The 23,340-nt window shown below is 35.7% G+C and overlaps 1 protein-coding gene across 11 annotated transcripts in view; it reads right to left on the reverse strand.

The window, feature by feature from the left end:
• Positions 1 to 23,340, reverse strand: part of PDLIM5 (PDZ and LIM domain 5) — a 219,063-nt gene that overhangs the window by 95,685 nt on the left and 100,038 nt on the right. For 5 of the 11 annotated variants that reach the window (XM_042984160.1, XM_042984159.1, XM_042984163.1 and 2 more), the window contains 2 exons: positions 2,550 to 2,592; positions 299 to 717 (listed from right to left, as the gene is read on the reverse strand). In XM_042984160.1, coding sequence (XP_042840094.1) covers positions 299 to 717; positions 2,550 to 2,592 — 462 coding nt within the window. Of the gene's footprint in view, positions 1 to 298; positions 718 to 2,549; positions 2,593 to 6,880; positions 7,376 to 23,340 lie in introns of those variants that run through there. The other 6 variants (XM_042984165.1, XM_042984164.1, XM_042984173.1 and 3 more) reach the window with 3 other exon arrangements.

Below are 23,340 nucleotides of genomic sequence, written 5' to 3' on the forward strand. Positions count from 1 at the left end.
TGCATTATAAGTGCCAGCTGCTCCTTGTTATGCCAGGACTTGGAGAAAGAGTTACAGAGCATGTTACATGGTTCATAACATATCAAAATGCATATTTAGGTTTTGGTTAACCTATAATTGCCTTGCAGAAAGTGCTGTACATATATAATATAAAGCTACATGTTAATGAAGCAAATGAAACTTCATCTCCGTTCCTTCAAAGAACAGCTGATTGGGGGCGGGGGGATATAGATTATTTCCTGGAAACTGCCTGAAAGAAGAGTTTGGATAAGAGCAGAAAGCACCCTTGGCCACCTACCCATTTTGCTGTTTACTGTCACCCTGGGATCCTCTTCTCTGCCCCTCTGCTAGCTCCTGAGCAGTCTCGGAACACACGCTGGTGACTGTGGGCTGCCGTGGGACATTAACTGCAGGTTTACCAGCGCTCAGTGCAGACGAATGCTGGTCAGCACTAAGATTGGCATTAGCATGCAGTCCAGATGCAGCGAATGAGGGAGGAGTGACAGCAGCCACGGGTGGAGGGGAAGCGTGTGATGAAGTGGTCGCATGGGGTGGGGTGAAGGCAGACGATGGTGACGGGATGGATGTGACTTTTGGTGAAGACACAGAACCAAAGGGTCGTGGTGCCTTATTGTAGGCCGTGTTGGTTGTGGAAGTGACTTTGGACACAGCAGGAGATGGAATGGGCACAGGTTTAACTACTTCTTTAGGTTCTCCCTATGTGAAATAAAAATAAACACACACAAAAACACACCATATACATGCAAGATAGATTCACTGAAAAGAACACACAGCTGGTTTTTAAAAAGACAAACACAATCGTGTTAGCAGCCCAAACTTTACATGTTTCTAGATAAAAACAATGAGCATAACATGCATGCCAACTGGTCCCAACATGCGTAACATGATGCACACGATGAGTATATTTTTTATAAAAATGAAATAAGTTTCAAAATATTTAGGAACTCAGAGCAGGACACTATCAAAAAGACTAAACACGTCATCATACGTGTCAATATACGCTTTAAATTTTCCAAAAGGAAAAAATTTAAATACCCCACAATAAACAAAATATTGCCAAAGGAAACATTTATTTTAAAATATCCAGAGTCTTAATTATAATTTCATCTTTTAAAAATGTTCACTCTCCAGAGTATAGATTTTTGACTCATGAGGAAACTGCAGCACATTTTTAATAAGTGTTCAATTTTTTTAGTATGCTAAAATGGAAGAACAAAGACCATTTTCATCTAACTCAGAAATGTGCACATTCTGATGAATCATTGTGAATGAATATATTACTTAAAAGAAAAATGTCAACAATCCACCTGTTTCTCTCTCTGGAATGTTTTGAGATATTATTTGGAGATAGAATAAAATTCTTTCCCTTTTCCAAAATAAATAGTTAATAGTTACATGAGGAAAAAAATGATCTTAGATGTTTCTTCATTGCCGTTTCTCAAAGAAAAATTAACTACTAAGAAAGGTCAATTCCTCCCAAAATGTTAATTTGTATTTGCAAATCCCTATTCGAAAGAAAGTGTAAAGTTAAAAAAAAAAAAACAAAAAAAACCAAGTTAAGTTTCTATGACATTCATAAATAAATACCTACTCATCCTACCATCCCAAAAGAAAAAACAATCGATTTTTTAAAAAACTTACAATGTGGCTCTATTATATTTAAAAAAAATAAGTAATAATCTAAATTAATCTTTTAGAAATAATAAAGCTAATTGAGGGGGGAAAGTAACTTAATGTCTCAGCACATCAATATAAAGAATTCAATAAAAAGGACAAGTGAAATAAAGGGGAAAACCCCCCAAAAGTATAAACCAGCTGTATGCAAATAATGGTTTGGGACATTTTGAGGATATATATGAGAGAAAAAAGGTACTTGCCAATAACCTAATCCAAAATACTCTAAAAATGCAATTAAAAATCTATTAATATTACTAATAAAATGTTATTAAAGACTTGTGATACTGATTTTCAGTATACATTTACTTTCTTTAAATTATGTGACTTAAGATAGGCAAATTAAAAGTGAACGTGGATGGGGCGCCTGGGTGGCGCAGTCGGTTAAGCGTCCGACTTCAGCCAGGTCACGATCTCACGGTCCGTGAGTTTGAGCCCCGCGTCGGGCTCTGGGCTGATGGCTCGGAGCCTGGAGCCTGTTTCCGATTCTGTGTATCCCTCTCTCTCTGTGCCTCCCCCGTTCATGCTCTGTCTCTCTCTGTCCCAAAAATAAAATAAATGTTAAAAAAAAAAAAAAAAAAAAAAAGTGAACGTGGATGTAAGAAATGTGAACATAAGTTACTGATAATATATGGCCCTGGAAATCATGCTTTAATAATATAGGTACAATTACAGACTCTAATTATGTGTTGATTTCCATCCCTCCGCCCCCAAATCTTTAAAGGAAAAGAACTGTGAGGAAAATTATACTGAAACTATAAATTGTCACTATGGCCTGAGACAGGAAATGGAAATAACAGTGATCCAGGAAGGACTATCAAGTGGTACCTAGCGATATTAGATGAGAAACATACCTTTTGAACGGGGACTGGCTCAGGCTTGGGTGTAGCAGAGGCCCTGAAGAGAAAAAAAAAAGAAAGAAAAAGGGGAAAAAAAAACCACATAAATTTTTGCAAACATCTAGTTAATGGAATTTTTATTAGTATATACCTTAACAAACCATCAGAATTTATAGCTTCATAATTCATAATCTTGACTATTCATAATCTACTAATTAATTAACTCATGTAACTCAAAATGCTGCAAGTACCAACATCCTTAAACACTAAGCATTCGTTAGTTCTCTACTTACTCAAATGAGGAAAGACAAACACCAATCATGTTTCCTAATGCACCCGTGTTTAAGCTTTCAAGTAAGGTTATTCCCCACCCAAAAGGGAAAAGTATAATAAACATGACTTTCTCATCCCTGGGAAGTTGAAATACCTTATCTGAACCTCTGTCTCCAATAGTACCTGCCTTTTCTCCTACCTAACATCCATGAATACGTCCACAGGATATCGGGTCTCTACGAAGATACTGAATAAATTCTGGTTGAACTCGGTCACTAAATGAGTATTTATTTTGTATTTATATTCTTACATGTTTATGCAAGTTAATATTTGATACACTAAAACTAAACTGTAAGTTCTTCCATTAGGCTATAATTTCAGTGAAGAAATGACCATGCCCCATTTGTGTGTCTATATCAGCACTGTGCCTGGCATGTAACAGGTCATCAGTAATGAGTGTGAAAAGGAGAGAACAAGGAAAGAAGGACAAAAATCCATGCATAGAACCTACTTCAAAATTCAAATTAACTATTTTCGATATATGCTTTTTTGTATTATTATTGTCATTTTGATTAGCACGGACTAACAGTAACAATAATTGACTTAGAACAATTATCTCATATAATCATGACAAATTAACCAAAGTAGCAACTATCATTATCCCCATTTTTCAGATGAGGTATTTCAAAGTTTACAGTAAGTAAATTATATAGGATAGAACTTATATATACTTATTATATATTGCAATATACAAGTTGTAGTCAAGGATAACTAAATGATCGGGAAAGCTAATAACTTAAAGGCTATTTACCCATTCTTTTTTTTTTTAACGTTTATTTATTTTTGAGACAGAGAGAGACAGAGCATGAATGGGGGAGGGTCAGAGAGAGAGGGAGACACAGAATCTGAAACAGGCTCCAGGCTCTGAGCAGTCAGCACAGAGCCTGACCCAGGGCTTGAACTCACGGACCGTGAGACCATGACCTGAGCCAAAGTCGGACGCTTAACCGACTGAGCCTCCCAGGCGCCCCATTTACCCAGTCTTAAAGTACATATTATGTTTAATAATGCCAGAAGCAATGTGACTCTTCTTATAATACAAGACTATAGATAAGATATCAAGTACAAAATTCAAGAAATGTAACCATAGTAAGTAAATAAGTGACAACAATTTTAAGCTACAAACCATGAAGCTGTTTTACTTACAGAGATAACAGGTAACTGATAAAAGAAGCTAGCACAGGATATTTGATCTCTATGACTATAACCTAATAATGAACTCCAATCAACATTTTTTAGCAGAAACTGAATTTTCCAATAACAACTAATTTGATTAGTTAGGGCAAGCACTGACTGAAAAATTGGCTAACCTAATGAGGCTACAATGGATGCTAACACTCGATTACTACAATATAGAATTATACTCTGTGAAGTTGCATAACTTTCCATGTGTACTCTCAAATAGACTCTCAAATTTCTTTTAGCTTATAGGGCTGTTATAATAAGCAAAGGAAACAAGTTCAAGTACAGAACAGTGGAATCTTCCTTTCATTGAAATTTCACAATAAGATGTAATCACAAAGGATCTACTTATTAAAACCACCCAAGATATTATTGGAAGCTTGCCATAATTGGATGGTTTCCTTTTTCATCTGGACACTTAAAGGTGCATGAAACTATTAGCAATCTAATAACAATTTATAGAAAAGAACATGATGTTTAACAGTCACCAAGTTTCCAAACAGAATAAAATACATATACCCTATGTCTATGAAAACAAACCTCTCAGTCTTTTCTAGGTGTTACTTCTTAACCAATGTTAGCAATAACAACAAGAATCTCAGAATGGCTAGTTTTCATTAATTTTGGAGTCCAACCTCTTTTTTGTTGAGAAAGCACAGAATAATAATGAGTCCCAAATACTTAGTGGACTGAAGGTTCTAAAAAAATACTGCTTGAAATCTTGTATTCACAATAGAGCTTAAAATATGAAACTTGAATGTCTGCCCTGCTTGCTTTCTGATAAAGTCTCACAAGTGCAATGACCCAAACTAAGACAAGCAGTCAGAAAAAAAATGGACAACACACCCTCAAAATTCTGAAATTGAGTCCATTACACATTAAAAGCACAAATATAATTTTGTAAATAAAAAACAGACTTACTCATAATGAAATGTCAAATAGTTGATACTAGATCCAATAGAAATTAGCTTCATGGGTTTTTATATATATAAATAACCTCAAATGAATCATAAAATCATCGAAACTGTATATTTCCTTAAAGTTACTCAATCACATGACAAATTTTATATAATTTTATATATTTTAATTTATATACAAATGTTTAAGTATATTTATTTAATGTATTTAAGTGTAATTACATATTCGTGACACTAAAACTATTGTGGTGTGAGAAATTAGAATACACGACAAATGAAATCTGCAAAATTAATGAACAGCATTAGTACTACTTTAAAAAATCAAACTTTACAAATTATTACAAAATAAAAAAATAAACATATACCATCTTTTGCTCTCAGACGTGCTGAGATTTTTTTTTTAAATGTTAATACATCCTGTTTGTGAGAATACATATTGCTGGGAGAACTATACACTATTAAAGCTCTCTTGAAAAATAATTCGGTGTTTATTTATAAAAAGCCTTGAAGACCACTCATGCCCTTTGAAACAATAATAGTCAATTTCTGGGAATCTATCATAAGGAAATAATCCGAAGTATGTAAAAGATTTTATGTATAAAGATATTAATTCCCTACAGGATAACTTATAATAATGAAAAATTGGAAACAACTGATTAAATAAACAACAACGAGGAAATGGTTAAGTGCAATATAACCATATGACGAAACATGCAATGATTAAAATCATTCTTTGAAAGAATCCTGAATTGCATGATAACATGCTAATTTCATGATGTTAAGTGATAAAAGGAAGATATAAAAGAACATATCCAGAATGGTCAGTGCATGGAAAAAAGGAGATGGAAACAGACTTAACATTTTAGTAGCGGCTCTATTTGTTTTTTTCTCTCGTGTGTGTTTTGTATGTACATTCTATGACAAGTAAGACTATTTCTCAAAGTATGTTTCACAGAAAGGTACTTTTAAAAACACAGAACAAGAAAGAGTTTCTGTTACTAAAGATATCTGGAAAACTTAAAGTTACATAATTGTGTTAGCCACAGAACTTCTCAGAGCCTTTAAAAAATTTGAGAGAGAGGGTATGAGTTGGGGACAGGCAGAGAAAGAGAGAGAGAGAGAGAGAGAGAGAGAGAGAGAGAGAGAGAGAGAGAGAATCTGAAGCAGGCTCCAGGCTCTGAGCTGTCAGCACAGAGCCTGATGCGGGGCTCAAACTCACAGACCGTGAGATTCACGACCTGAGCTGAAGTCAGACGCTTAACCGACTGAGCCACCCAGGCGCCCCTTCAGAGCATTTAAATACCTAAAAAAGAAAACATTGCAGATTGTTGTTCATCTATCCCTTTGAACCATGACATACTAATCTATTTAGAATACTCATTTATTTAGGAAAACTTTCTCAAGACTGGAGTTAGTGGAAAAACCCTCTAGGAAATGCTGTTTTAAAGAAACAGTAAAGAAAGTAAATCTCTGTAAGTCTGAAATGTTTAAGTCTCCTAGAAGCAGCTAAAATGAAGAAAAAGAAACATTATAATCCATACAATCCCCAAAATCTCTTGTCATACAGAGTATCTTCTTTATCTTCAACTTTATTAATAAGACACCCAGAGATTATGAGCATAATTTAAATCAGTGTTTAAGGGAGGAAAATCCCATTTCCTTCACCAAGCTGAAATATGTATTTCCTATATTCTCTGAGAAACTCCTCATATATGATAAGTAAAACTATTTCTCAAAACTAAGATTTTTAGTTATCTATCTTAAAAATAAAATACACGTTAGACTGAGCATCTGATGTTTTACTTTAGAAATGTCACACATTACTTAAAAAGTCAATCATTTTAAACAGACTTTTAAATAAAATACATAAGCAGTTTTTAAAACTGAGGTATAATTATTAAAAATCATTCCTACATTTTTTTCTCTTCAAATCCTAGGAAATATGCAGTGAGATGATATATCTCCCTTTCGACCACAGTGATCATCACAAGTGCCTTCGGTGGAGTGTGTGCTTCAATCCAGCAGAGATTCTGGCAATGGCTCAGTGCCATGGGCTCAACAATAGGCTTATTGTTCTCTCTTCTGTTAGTGCAAAGCCACTGTACAGGAGTAAGCCATGATGGTGAGAGACTAGTGCCTTGGCCCAGTACTATCCCTCAGCTCAAGGAATTCAGAGAACAAAGCCATCAGTGTGGCTATAACAATCTATTTTGAAAGTTGACTGATTTTTTAAGAGCAGTATCCAAAATAAAAAATCTTTGATGCACTGCAAACAGTTTCAGAACTTCTGGCCAAACAGTTGAAAGGAATTCTATGACATAATGAATTTTGTTAGAAACTAGAATTGTGTGATGCCCTGGTTACAATAATGTATAGGAAAAATAAAGCCATAAATAAGCAATAGCTCTATCAAGGATTAGATTCAAAGGTGTGGAAACTGGGTGCAGCTCTGATAAACCCGAAACAAACAACTGCCACTTGATAATTACTTCCATCAAAACTGCATCTTATGTACACCCAATGAATAGTGTTATATTTAAGTTATATTTTTAATGATTTAATGCATTGTTCTAATATTGCTTTACAAAATAATGTGCTTTGAGTTAATGAAGTCGCCAATGAATGTTCACACTGCTATTTAAGAATGAGGAATTAAGCAACAGAACTAAACTGATAAAGATTATTCACATTACTCATTATGTCTTGGTGACTCCTTCAACCATATCTAATATACTTAACTCATAAACAATCATACCGAAAACAGGAGGATTTTTAGTTCCTCTTCTGTGAGATGAGCTCTATCTAAGTTTCCCACAGCATGGCCATCTTTGGGCTCACTGACCTCAAGACCCATAAACACTAGGGTACATCATTAATCACTTTAATTGCAAAGTTGTCAATTTGCAATAACAAAGCAACTCCAGAGGGGAAAAAGTGAGCACTCAAGTGTGCAGAGAGATGTCTCCTTAAACAATTTCCCCATATTTTATTGTGTACTTCCAGTCTATTCTATTGCAAACTCAAACCTTAAACATTTAAATCACTTATGGCAAGGTATCAGTGCTTTTCTCTAAAGGATGTGGGAATACATAGAGATTAAATTTTCTATAAATAAAAGTACAAAAAAGTTAGGTATCAGTATACCATAATATCTTTTAGCTTATATAAAAGATTGTGCTCACATGCACTCATATACACAGTCTCACTTCCAATTTCTCTCTCACCCTGCATCTTCTCTATCTTACCATGGGAACTAACAGAGTACACGTCTTCCCCTAGCAAGGAAGAAAGAACCCAAAGCTGGACAGATTCTAAACAGTGAGAGGCAGAAGGTAGGAAGACAGAGGTAAGGGAATTGCTTTAGAGCCCCTCTGCTTGGGTTTGGCTTGAAACTGGGTATGGCTCTGATAAATCCAGAACAAGCAATTGCCACTTGATAATTACTTCCATATGGAAGAATGAGGTTTTTGTTGTAAAATCCTTCTGAGATGGTCATAGATGGGGTTTGAGAAGAAATTTTCATCAACCAATTCTAAACCAAGCCAGAGAAAGACAGAGTGAGGGAGCAAGGTAGTAAAGGACCCACATGGTTACACTATTTGGGAGCAGGGCGGGGCTGCGGTCTGGAAGACACAATAAAGGAGAGAGCACTAGGCTAAACTTAAAATGATAAAGTATTTCCCACTATAGAAATAATGACAGCATCAGCAAGCATTACATTACGTTAACATTTACTGGGACCTTACTAGGAGCTCAATACTGAATTAAAGGCCTTATATACAGTACATTAAGTTTCAGAAATAAAGTCCAGAAGTGTTAAATAATTTAGACTGCTAATGCCAAGATTAATGCCAATGTCCACATTTTCCTTCCTCTATTATATCCATCTCACCCAGAAGGAGCCAACGAATTAACAAATATTTCTTCTTCTCACAGTATGCTGCTTTATTTTTTATGGTTGAAGTTCACAAATTCAATGTTATTAAGATCTTCATAAATGCAAACTGAATACTGATCAATTTGAATAACTAGTTTTGGTGACAGTTTTGTATGTCACTTGATTGACATCTTGCACTTAAGACCATACTTTCATCTGTCCAGTCATCAATAGTTATGAAGCTATAGGCACTGTTCCAATTGTTGGGAATATAGTGATAAACAAGTCAAAGAAGGTCCCTGCCTGGAATCTACATTCTAATGAAGGAGGCAGATAGCAAGATAGTTTCATATAGTGACAAATGAAAAATTTCACATTATTCTACTTGATTCTAGATGGAAGAAATTTATTTTTTTACTCAACATTTATTTCCACAAGAACATTTTTAACAGGGAAAGTTTTGTCTGTCCATTGTACCTCATTTCCACACTCAAAATAACCTCAGAATCATTTTTTAAAAACTGCATTTTTCTAACTAGTATTTATAAAATAACTTCTACCAAAAAGACTGTTAAAGACTGTGTAACATTTTAGATGTGTTTTGAGTTTATGTATTTATTTTTTAATGAGAAATTTTTATTTTAATATTTGTTTTTTTTGAGAGAGAAAGAGTGCAAGCAGGGGAAGGGGAGAGAGAGAGAGAGACAGACAAAGAGACACAGAATCTGAAGCAGTCTCCAGGCTCTGAGCTATCAGCACAGAGCCTGACATGGAGCTCAAACTCACAAACTATGAGATCATGTCCTGGGCAGAAGTCGGATGCTTAACCGTCTGAGCCACCCAGGTGCCCTGACGCATTCGAGTTTAAATAAAAGGAATTTTCAAAGTTCGGGATAGTATGTTCTTATTATAGGTAAAATTCTTTTATAGTGTAAATACTATTTCAACAGAAGTTTAAAAATGTTTTTTAATGTTTTTATTTATTTTTTTAAGACAGAGAGAGAGCATGAGTGGGGATGGGGCAGAGAGAGAGGGAGAAACAGAATCTGAGGCAGGCTCCAGGCTCTGAGCTGTCAGCACAGAGCCCGACACAGGGCTTGAACTCACAAACTGTGAGATCGTGACCTGAGCCAAAGTCAGACGCTCAACCGACTGAGCCACCCAGGCGCCCCTATTTCAACAGAAGTTTTAAATAAAGAATCTATTTTATATTGCCCATTAAGAAATGGCTAACTTTACTGTAAAGTGCTAGATGGTTGATACTAAATTTAACTACATAGCTCTGTTATCAGAGCAAGAAGGATGATGCAAATATAATTGAATGAACATGCCTGTGTGCCAATAAAATTTTATTCATATAAACAGGCATGGACAAGGGGCTAAATTTGGCCAACCTCTGGTTTAGATCACTTCGATGGTTTTGATTATAACAAACTTTCTAGGAAATAATCCTACATGACCACAGCTCTTTTGGACTCTGAGCCTCACAATCATGCTGCCTTAAAAAAAAATAATCCTAATCACAATTTGTTCAGACACTGACAGGTATAAGAAATGAGTTTAGCTTCTCATTAGTCTTTCTGTGGTTGCTACTTGTCAATTCCTTGTAACCCCTCTACCTCAAACTTTTATATTACTTGTAATCGAATGACCCATCTAAACTTCCAAATCACCCGGTTCAAATACAATTCACACCGCATGGCTGGCACTGATACTGAAGCTTGGTGAAGGGACAGGGTTAATGCTGTTTGATTAAAGATGACATTTTAAGCACTATTTTCAACTCCACTACTCAGCACCCTCAATTCATTTGCGAATACATGATAAAGGCTACTAAAAACCTATCTCAGGACACCTGTCTGATTCAGTCAGTACAACATACAACTCTTGATTTCAGTGTTGTGAGTTCAAGCCCCACATTGGGCATTGAGCCCAATTTAATTTTTTTTTTTTTTAACGTTTATTCATTTTTGAGAGACAGAGAGAGACAGAGCATGAGCGGGGAAGGGGCAGAGAGAGGGAGACACAGAATCTGAAGCAGGCTCCAGGCTCTGAGCTGTCAGCACAGAGCATGACGTGGGGCTCTAACTCACGAACTGCCAGATCATGATCTGAGCTGAACAGGCGCCCCAACATGGAGCCTACTTTAAAAAACAAAACAAGGGTGCCCAAGTGGCTCAGTCAGTTAAGCATCTTACCTTGGTTTTCAGGTCATGATCTCACCATTGGTGAGTTCAAGCCCGCACTGGGCTCTGTGCTGACAACTGAGCCTGGAGCCTGCTTCAGATTCTACATCTCCCTCTCTCTCTTCCCCTCCCTGCTTGCACTCTTGTCTTCTCTCTCTTCTCTCAAAAATAAACATTAAAAAAAATTTTTTAATAAAAAAATTAAAAAAAACCTCTCTCATCTTCTTCTACATATTCTACTAAATGAAACTATTAGTAATACAATTTTTTAAAAATTCTAAAACAGCAAGGAAAAAGGATACACCATGCATTCTGTAAGAGAAGCTGAAAAGTCAATTTCTTTCTTTCCCACTCTTGTCCACAAAACTCTATACTTTCTTTCTGATATCAGGCATGGATGGTAATACTTTCCGGACTGATGTAAACAACCAATTGATACCAGAGTTGCATTCTCTGAAAACCTAAAATGTTTATATCTTTCTTTCGGCATAATGTTAATCACTTATATTTAAAATATCTTCTCCTCCAGCTCCAATCAGGAGGAAAAAATGTATTTTTATCAACACAGTACTTCACTGCTAATATAAAAATAATAGGATTTGCAAAGTAAATAATCTGCCTTTGAAAATTTAGGAGTTCCATTTATACACCCACATTTTTCTGGCTCTTTCAATACTACTATTAAAATATCTTTGAATAACAAATGCAGTTAACATTTGTATTAGGAAAATAGGCATCAGTAACAAAATATATGCATAACTGGATTTTCAAAGACTTCTCAAAATGCATAGAAAACTAACTGCTTCACTAAAACCCTGATAAGTATCAGATACTAGAGAATAGAATAAAAGTAGTATAAAAGCAGGCACAATTCATAAACCTAATGTTTACTTACTTTCTTCTTCCGTTTAGAAAAGCTTAGAGCCCTAAAAAGACAGAGAGAGCCTGCTTTTCACATTCAGTCTTTCTCTCATCAAGCTCTTCATTGATAGAGGAATTCTTTTAGAAACAGAGAAATAGCTAAATGAAGGTTGCAAGTCTACCAAAAAATAAATTAGCTACTCTACAGTTTCTTTGTTCCTTCTGCTGAGGAACTGTTTTGAGGATAAAATGAGGTCATGACTATAACACACCTCTGTGATTCACACAAACTCAGCAGTGACACGTAGTACTTTTCTACTCCTTATATAGAAGATTTGATCCTACAGCTCTAGAAATTATTGTTTCTTATTACATACTGTTATACTCAAACCGAATTATCTACCAGGATAAGTTTCAAGAGAAAACAACAACAAACTAGATGGATGAAAAAGTATCACTTGTTGACTACCAACAAATGCCAACAATTTCATTTGGCCTATTGAATTATCTCACCTACTCTTCCTGAGAGACTAATATTGTTCTCACTTTAAATATAGGAAACAGAAGCTCAAAGGAGTTAAATAATTTGGCCACAATTTAAATTTCAAAATGGCAGAACCAAGATTTGAACCCAAGTTCTCCATATGCTTTAAAAGCAATTCCAACCCTCTGCCTTTTAAGAATATTATGGAGCCTTCAAACAATTCTTCCATATTTTTCCAGAGAAGAGAAGTATTTTTCCCCATAGCAAAATAAATTTTCTAATAACCTCATTTTCCAGCAGGATGGAGCTGGAGGCTCCTTAATGAACATTATCTATGGTGCTAAACTGGGTGTTCTGCTCAAAATTGCAACCAGCTTCTGAAGTTAGTGGCCATGTAGATCCCGAGATACCACATCACAAGATCTTCCTGTGGGTATGTCAAGAACCGCGTGTTTCTATCTCCTCTTCTTCACCCATCTTAAGAAAATAAAGGAACAGGCATCATGGTCCCCATTACAACTATCAATGGTGATATGCTACCAATAATGAATCAGACTACAGATCTGATGTATGCCTTTGATATACAGTGGTTATAGTGAGCATGTAAGATTACAAAAATAACCATGATGGTTCAATTAGGTTTTGGCTATATATCATATATACCTAGTTACTGAATATATATCTACATACATAAATATACCTACAAATATAACTAGTCACTGAATAATACATTTTTGATAGTGTTCAATTCTTTTTGAATCAGCTGCTATTTTTTAATAAACACACACACACACACACACACACACACACACACACCCCTTTATGTTATGGTCAGAATCTATTTCCCATTAACCACCAGATTTGTTTTTAGTATGGGCTTCTATATTACCATAAATTTTTTTTTTATTTTTTATTTTTTTTTGAGACAGAGAGAGACAGAGCATGAGCAGGGGAGGGGCAGAGAAAGAGGGAGACACAGAATCTGAAGCAGGCTCCAGGCTCTGAGCTGCCAGCACAGAGCCCAACGCGGGTCTCGAACTCACGAAGTGTGAGATCATGACCTGAGCTGAAGTTGGATGCTTAACCGACTGAGCCACCCAGGTGCCCCTATCATAAATTATTTTAAGCACCTTCTCATTCCTGACCAATATGTCTTATACGCAATGCCACTTCAAGTTCAAGGGCAGTACCTGTGTTATAATTTCCTTAAATTAATTTATTTCATTAACTTATTAATTCCACAAATATTCATTGAGCTTGTAACACAGGCGACTATTGTAGGAGGTGGGGAAACAGTAATGAATAAAACAAACTATCTATTGCAAGGGAGCTTACTGTCTACTTGGGAGAGGCAGAATAAAATGAAACAAGTATGTCCACACAGTAATGAGTGCAATGGAGTCTAGTAAAGCAAGACAGGGACAGGCATATGTAATTTTATATAGAGACGGCAGAGAAGGCCTCTACAATAAGATGAAATCTGAGCAGAGACCTGAAGTAGAGAACTCCAGACCAAGCAAATAGCAAGCGTAACGTCTCATAGGCAGGAATGTGCCAGTGAGGCTAGAATGGGGCTAGAACAGCAGGGAGGGTGGTAGAGGCACAGCCAGAGAGAGAGAGAACTGGGAACCAGAGCACATAGGCTACTTTATGCCAATATAAGGACCTGGTCTTCTACTCCTCTAAGTGAGATGGAAAAGGATTCCTAAACATAGCACTTTATTTTGTAAGAAAGTTTAATCCAAATCTGAAATTAAAGATTAAGTCTAAATACAGTGTTAAGCAAAAAATTAGCCTGTATAAGCCTACTTACTAACTACAGAAGAAGGGAAGAGAGGGGGACTAAATCTTGCCCCAAATCTTAAATCTATCAAGACAAACCAAGTACAAATGGAAAACAGCAAGATACCTAATTTGTTCTTCATACATCCAAAGTGTGACATAATGAATGCTCTTTGAAGTTCACATTTGTATGCGCTCTGTCCTATACGAATGAATACTGGAGGCACAATTCTGCCACTAACTTTTTCCAGATACATCTCTTTTTCTATTTTTGTCTAGGCTAAACACATTAGATTGCAACCTTTTTTGTAAAGTGGGTATTTTTAGGTATTTCAATAAAATTCAAGAGGACAAGCATTCCAGTATTTAGCATAGCCTTATTAGGAAAACAAAGTCAGTCGGCTGTCTTGTGGAAAGCACAGGAATGAAAACTTTTCATTCTTTAGAGTCTCAACTTAGGTTTTTCCATTTGTTTAACTCTCAAAAAATAATTTGGGGTGTGTTTAGGTCTTTCAAAAATCTGGACGTAGTTACTCAGAGTCCAGGAATTTAAAAATTAATGATCAACTGTGGCTATTTTAGCCATAGATAAATCAGGTCTATCCTTGTTTACTTTAAAATGATACCCTAATTTCACATTTATCAGTTCAGTAGAAGAATCTTGTCCAACATCCTCATCACTGAATCTCATTAAATTAGTTCAAAGTATTCAATATAATAATAATATCTAAATCTAAAAAAGGAAAATTTAAAGCCAGCAAACATTAAAATATTTGTTCATTTCTTTAAAGTTCTTATATTATTTGTGATTAACTTCACATTTATACTATCATATTGAAAGGACTGAAATATATTCAATCTTTCCTTTATTTATTAAGAAACTATTTTGTTTATAGACACTGAATTTTGTTTTGTAAAATAAAATAGTATTGCTTAAATTTCTGATTAATTTAATGGATTTCGTTGTAAAAACAGGCTAAATTAGAATTCCAAAGCTTCCCACTGTTAACAAAGTATTATTATTGTTTTTTTTTAAGTTTACCTATTCATTTTTGAGAGGTGAGAGGGAGAGGGGCAGAGAAACAGGGAGAGAGAGAATCCCAAGCAGGCTCCACACTGTCAACGATGTGGGGCTTGATCAAAGGAAGAAAATCTGGAACTATAGCAAAGTAGCAACACATTCTACCTATTTTACCAAAAAGTAAGCTTCTTATCCTGAGGGAATTCCCTCCTCCACTGTTTGAATCTAATACATTAGAAAATGACCCTCGAATATTGCTTCATAACAGTACACAACTCACAGTGTATGCTGACTATTATACAGGTTCAGTAACCCCGAAGCTGGTCTACACCTTTCCATGGGACAAACCCACTAATCAAATGTCAAATTGCTTCAAAAATTTCTAAATGCTTATTCTCAATTTCAATACCTCTCTCACTGCAGACCGGGAACGAAGAGTGAACACTGGCACCAGTGTCCAAGGACTGCCAAGTGAGTAGCAGTGGTGTAGACCGCTGTTGTCAAACTTTTTAATCATAATATACAGTCAGAAATATATTTTATATCATGACCTACCTAGTACAAATATGAATCAACAAAACATATTCTCATGTGCAATTCATTAAAACATAGTCTGTTCTAGTCCGTTTCATTTACAAAACGGAAAAGGGAGGCAAGGGAGATGCTAGTCCTGACTCAAGGAACTAAATGCATAATAAGCCTCATTTTGATAAACATTAATCTTGACTCAAAGGCAGAATACACAGAAGGTTCTGGAAACTTGACAGGTCATATAATGAACATGATGGCTAGATAGCAGTAGTCACACAAATAGTAGCTCCCTGAACTGAACCAGCCCATTCATTAAACACTATTAAACTAGTTTTAATTTTTAATTTTTTCAATGTTTATTATTATTTTTTTTTTTTTTTTGAGAGAGAGAGAGGGAAACAGAGTGCAAGTGGGAGAGGAGCAGAAAGAGAGGGAGACACAGAATCCAAAGCAGGCTCCAGGCTCTGAGCTGTCAGCACACAGCCCGATGCGGGGCTGGAACTAGTGCCCCGCAAGACCTTGACCTGAGCTGAAGTCGGATGCTTAACCAACTGAGCCACCCGGGAACCCCAAACTAGTTTTAATTTTTGAAAAATACCGCATTAATAATATCCTCAAAAGAACAAAATAAACAGACCTAACAAGAACAATAGTTAACACAGTGTTTTGACTAGGGCATGTCTATAAAGTTCAACCTTACTAAATTTGTTTCTGGCAGAATTACAATCACTGAGAAGAACAGAGGCGCTGACCATAGGTTACTATATGTATTGTTCCAAGCAAGATATCCTTTAGCAAGACCTATAATTTGAACGAGATGGTGGAGATTCTCCCTATTTGATAATTTGTAAAAATTTAGAAAAGCCAAACACTAATACCTACCTAACTCTGAAGACAAATAACCTGAAATATATTAGATTCTTTAGTGCGAGAAAACACATCCTCTAACCTGATGTCTCCCTTATACTGATGCTAAGTATCCCCTAAAAGATCTCTAAAGAACAGGATAGGTGATTCCTATCATATCTACCTCACTTTATGAGATTCACAGAAGGACCTGAAACTTCACAAAGAATCGGCACCAGTCCACAGAAAAATATACAATGTGCTCCACACTGTGATCTTTAAAAAAATACAAAACAAAACAATTTACAATAAACACAAAAGTATTTATGTAGCTTCGGCATCAAAATTCCTGATTCTTTTCAAGATAACAATGATTTTTTTTTCATAACTATTCTGATACTCAACTCATTTGGCTGCTTTTATAAAATGTTCTTGCTGAATAAATACCAACAGTGAAATTTTTAATTAAAAGGACTATGACTTAATTAGAGTTGTCTAACTGGAATGGGCTGCCTGGTGGTAATGTGCACACAGGAGCTGTATCACTGTTTCAGAGTTCTTTCTTAGAAGATGGCTATAGACCAACTGGCCCAGAAGGTCCCTTCAAGCTTAGGGAAACGCAAACATCTAGAATGTCCAGTACCTCACAGAGTTAAGAGCTGATTGTCCAGATTCTAACCTAGCCCCTCCATTTACTATCTCTTCACTTGTCAAGTAAGAGTAGTAATAATACTTATCTACCTTATACGGTTATTGTGAAAACTAAATGAAAAAAAATGTCTGTAAGGGGCTTACAATAGTACATGCCACATAAATAGAATGATAGTGTCAACTATGATATTTATCATCCTTCTTGACATGAAAACTGGACATAAATGACAACTATAATCATCTTCCAGGCTCCAGAGTTTTATGAGAGAAGAATCTGACATTAAATACGATAGTTTGTGAAAGCCACCTAGTCTAATTACAGAAAATGTCAGTTCTTGGCTACCATAAGAATGGGGGAGTTTGGGGATAATGGGAAATGAAAGAGATAATCCCATTCTAAATCATTCACAATATTCAGAATCACTCCTCTATTCCCAGAGTGGAACTAAAGCCTACTTGTCCTATAAACAGTTCTTTCAGCTAGCAACAATCCCATGCTTGGTGATGCCTACGTGTGTTTCTGAGAAGTCAGATGAAGGAGAAAGTATTGAATTACCAAGGTGAAGTCAATGACTCTCCTTTTCTAAATTCCACTCATCGACTTTACTGAATCCAAGGTACAAGGACAACACCTAGGCTCACCACGGCATGCAATTATGTGTCTTTGCCCTCAGAGGTAACATTGGGGGATAGTTTGGGCCTCGGATGCCTCTGAAACCATCACAATCAACACAGATAAGAAACTATCACAGACTGGCCAGAGAACAAGCTCAGTTCCCAATCCCCATGAAGAAACCCAGCATATTAAAACTTTCTCTAGCAGTGTAGCCAACTTACTGAATTCTATAAACAACAAAAAAAGTTATGATGATGCAAATAGCCAAAGCCAAAAACATGTATGCTATGGTATATCTGACGTGTTTCCTTCTCTCTCATTTGCATCAATGTTGCAATCCAAAAACCCAGTCACACATGGCAATAAAATATAAAAATTATAGATCAGAGTTAACAGCTATGTTCATAGGCCACACCCAAGGCTGTGGGTGAGCTACATACCTCAATTCATGTTGAGATCCATATTTAAGGAAATTAAACTTGCATTATAATTTTTGCTCCCATTTTGACAAGCGTAACATCTAAGAGTTTGGCTTCTTTCACACACGGCCTTATTTTCAGCTGTCTTGTCACATAAAATTGCAATTCAGCATCTCACTGATCTCCTGTTTTCTAGGGAAACCTACCCCAAAGCAAACACTGACATATGCTTATGTTTTGGTGTTCTTACAAAAACAAGATGTGGCGTGACTCGCTGCTTTTCTTGTTGAATTATGTGTCTTCTGTGAGTTCTGAAGAAGACCAGCAGTTAAAATGTGCTGGAATATCAAGGAGTACGGCTGTAAGGAACCAGTTATTTGGAAGGAACATCTGTAGAGGTGGCGCAGCCTTGTAAAAATAGCACTAGATAAAAGATCCACTTCAGATAATTACAATTTTCCATTTCAAGCCACCAAAGATATTTGCTGCAATCTGAATATTTGCTGTAGTATATGTGTGATAAAACTGGATATGAAAATCTTGAGAAATCAAAGAATTACACAGATCTTACAGGTCATCTAGACAGACTTTATGTAACATCAACATTTTTTAAATCATTAGTAAAATCTTTTTTATTTTTAAGTTTTCTTGTTAGACATATAATAACTTGGTCTATGTCAAACTATCACAATTTCCTATTAGTCTAACAAAATCCCTCATTCTATCATTTAAATTTATTTTCTTTAGTTTACCAAAAATATGGAGCATAGGGGCACCTGGATAGCTCAGTTGGTTAAGTATCTGACTTCAGCTCAGGTTCTCACTGTTTGTGAGTTCAAGCCCCACACTGGGCTCTGCAATGACAACTCCAAGCCTGCTTTGGATTCTCAGTTTCTCCCTCTCTTTCTCTCTCTGCTCCTGCCCTGCTTCTCGCATGTTGTGCACGACCATGCACATTCTCTCAAAAATAACTAAACTTTTTAAAATACAGAGCATAAATATCTACACATGGACTCAACTATTACTACAGCTGAAATGCTTTAGACAAAAAATTTCATCATAACTACTTGCAGAAACCGAACACATGGTTTTACTAAAAACACTCTTCAAGATCAATATACACTGCCATAACTTAATTCTCATTACATTTTTACTACCAAAAAAAAAAAAGAGAGAGAGATGCTGACACTTCATTTTATAGAAAAATATAATAGAGCAGTGATTTATGATCTCACCTAGAATAAAAGTAAAGCAGCAAACCAACCCTGAAAGCCCAAATTTTTGTTACCAAAGTAGGTTAGTTATTATAACCCTTGGTTACACTTGAATGTATTCCAAAGCCCAATATATATAACCAAATAAAAGTACAGCTTTTCTGGCTTAAGTACAAGATAGGCAGAAAAGTCAGAATGCACTCCACTAGCCTCCTGGTATCACCACCATAGGACACTTCAGTATAGAATCTGATATAGATGAATCTTCTTTATATACAAACAGGAAAGAAAGAAAAGGTTGACTACTAGTTCATTGTCCTTTCTATTGTACTTGAAATCTTGGCCTTTTCTATGCCTCAGTTTTCTCATTTGAGAAATGGGTATATTTCCTACTCATCTACCTCCATTACAAGGAGAGTGCATAATATCAAGAAAATTAAAATTGCATGAATTTATTTGGAACCAAGCAAGACTCACATCTCAATACTATCTTCACAACATAAGTCAGTACAAGTTAAATAACTTCTCTGAATTAACTTCTTCATCTGTAAAAGAGCTTACCACCTCTCTCACTGGGTTATTCTGTGGATTAAATGATGTAATATATATAAATTATCCAGCACTGTACCTAAGACTTGTGTCGATAAATAAAATAGCCTCAAATCTGTACAGCATTTCCATATATTTATAAAATGAATCTACTTAACGCTGTAATCATCATATGGTACTGTCATGGGCAAATTCATTATGAGCAGTTTACTTCACTTATCTGGTACTTTAGTAGCAACTGAAGTAAAAGATTCAAATGAAAAAGTTTACGTACTAATGATAAAGTTAAAAGCAGAATGACTCTTCCCATTAGTATTCAATTCTACTAGGCCACAATTCTATAATATCATAGAAAGAGAAATAACATTTGGCAAACTTATACACATTGGAGGCCAAGTTTTTATACACACATAGCATATTACAGAGGCATTTTATTATATATTATGTCAATATGTTTTCTTTAAACTGATGAATCCTGCTCACAAATTTGATAATGCTACTCCCTTCCTTAAAACTATGTTCTTAGGGGCGCCTGGGTGGCTCAGTCGGCTAAGCGTCCGACTTTGGGTCAGGTCATGATCTCGTGGTCTGTGAGTTTGAGCCCCACGTTGGGCTCTGTGCCGACAGCTTGGAGCCTGGAGCCTGTTCCGGATTCTGTGTCTCCCTCTCTCTCTTACCCTCCCCCGTTCATGCTCTCTGTCTCAAAAAAATAAATGGACGTTTAAAAAAAATTTTTTTTAAGAAAACTATGTTCTTATACCATACACACTTGTCAAAATTATAATTAAATAATTATGTTATTATGTCAACTGTCTCCTTTATTACTAGCGCAGCATTTCATGACAGCAGGTGCCATATGTCTACCTGATTCAACTCTGCGTCCTGAACTATATGTTGAAAGAATACATAATCTGTATATATACAGTCAGACCAGAAGAGCATATACTAGAATGTTTGTTTTCTCTAGATGGCATGAGTTTCTTACTTTCTGTATCTTCCAAATGTTCTTCAATATATGTGTAATTGTTTTACAAACAGACAGTAGCCACTGAATATTTTCTTAGGAAGAAAAATGCTTGAAACAAAAGATAACAGAGATAGAGGAAAACAACAGCATTAACTTGAAAGCCACTTAAATTCAAAGGAGTTTGTAATCTCTCCAAGGAAGATGGCCTCTAAAAGAAATTACAGCATGTACTCGTGAAAAGGAACACAAAGAAAAACAATTAATTGGTTTTAAATACTAAAACAAAAATTGTTATAAAGATGATAGATAATAAGGGCAATAACAAAAAGGAAGATGACTTTAATGACCAAGTGATTACAAAACACTATCTGTGCAGATAACACTGTGCTGTAGAGCAATATAAATAAATATATGAAGAATGTGAAAGAAGAGATTTGTTTTGCTTTGTTTTACAAAATGTATTTTCAGAAAATATTTTCACATTTCCCACAAACCTCCTCAGGCTATTCATCTTCCAATGCTATGTCTACATATACTCTTGGAAATGGTGAACTTCCTTTTATATAAAAGAACCAGATTTCAAACATGCAGATACAAACACAACACATGGAGAGCTGTGCAGTGTGGCAAGGAGAGGGGCTCCAGGGTCTCTGGTGCAGAGCACTAAGCGAATCTATGCAGAGAGAGGGACAGTGGCTCACATAGTCTCTGTGAGCCCACTCTTCCTGCAAGTGCTCTCTGTGGGACACTGTTGACTCTCTTCCTGAATTCCAATACACAGAATTCTCCCAAACTGTGGCTCAGCACAGAATATTTATATTGCTACAAGAATGAAAAGACTGGATTTAAAAAAATTGCTAAATTATATCTTTCCAAAATGGAAAATGAAAATGGATTTAAAAAATTTATTGTTAAGGGGTGCCTGGGTGGCTCAGTCGGTTAAGCTCAGTCGGGTGGCTCAGGTCAGGATCTCGCGGTTTGTGAGTTTAAGCCCCATGTCAGGCTCTGTGCTGACAGCTCGGAGCCTGGAGCCTGCTTCAGATTCTGTGTCTCCCTCTCCCGCTGCCCCTCCCCTGCTCACGCTCTGACTTTCTCTGTCTTTCAATAATAAATAAACGTTAAAAAAAATTTTTTTTAATTTATTGTTAAATTAAATCTTTCCAATACTGACAAGATGGAAAGAGCAGTGGAGCTGCAAGGGCAAATTCTCACGTACCATCACAAGAAGTCAGTGAATATAATTAAGACTAAATATTCAAGAGTTAGCAGATGATTATTATTTAGAAATATGAAAGTAAATACCATGAGAAATATTTGTTGCTTCTGATGAAAGAGACCAGGGAAGGGAAGGGCAAAAGAGGAACTGCTCGGTTTTTGCATTCTGACATATTTATATAATATTGTACATTAAAATGAGATTTTACCTGGAGTAAACTTTCCTATAGTTAAGAGATTTTTATATCTATTTTCATTCAATTAGTCTACAAATGCTCTACTAAAGTCACAGAAAGCTTAATAACCATAAGTTAATTTTAATACTGTCTCTTCAAGGCACTCCTACTTAGACAATATTTAAAGATTTAGAACTTAGTCTGTTCTTATTTTTATTTTAAAAACAGACTCTAAGTCTCAGATATAATCCATTTCATAACACAAGCTTTTAAGACATCTTTTATACAATACTTTCATTTTCTCCCTTTTTGGTCCAACCACAAGAATGCTGCCCACATTTCTTTAAACAAATTTCTCAGCCACTCAACCTGACAACTTGTGGACGTTTTAAAATGCACACTAGAGTATGTATTACACTGTCAAGAAACCGTTGTCACTAAATGAAATATACGACTTCTAAAGGAGATTAGGCTCCTCAGATTCTGAAAACAGTTAACTGTAATGATACATAAACAATAATCATCAAAGTGTCTGTTTTATCATTTTAATAAAACATGTCCATATCCACAGGTCACCTCAACTAGAGAAGCACATTCTTATTGGGTATTAGGTATATGATTAAGAACGGTGAATAAGCTAGCTTTACAATCATTATTAGGCAGAGTCAAAATCTCACCCTAATTAAGCACATTTCATTATGTAATACCTTTGCCTATTTAACATGTAAGAAATAATCAGTGCATATAATGGAAAAAAGGCAATCAGTCCTTCTTTAGAAAATGAATGACATATTTCCTAAAGCAAAAAGAAAGGAAACTTCTACTCCTCCAATTTCCTCTTAGAGAGCAATTTATACTAAACAACACAGGAACTTTTCTTTCTGAGCTGACATCAGTTGTTATCACTTGTTCCTTTATGGGTCATGTACTAGACATCATGGCGAGTTTGATAACCGTTAATGTTGCCTGGATTTAACTC

This window comes from Panthera tigris, chromosome B1, assembly GCF_018350195.1.
Source record: "Panthera tigris isolate Pti1 chromosome B1, P.tigris_Pti1_mat1.1, whole genome shotgun sequence".
NCBI lineage: Eukaryota > Metazoa > Chordata > Mammalia > Carnivora > Felidae > Panthera > Panthera tigris.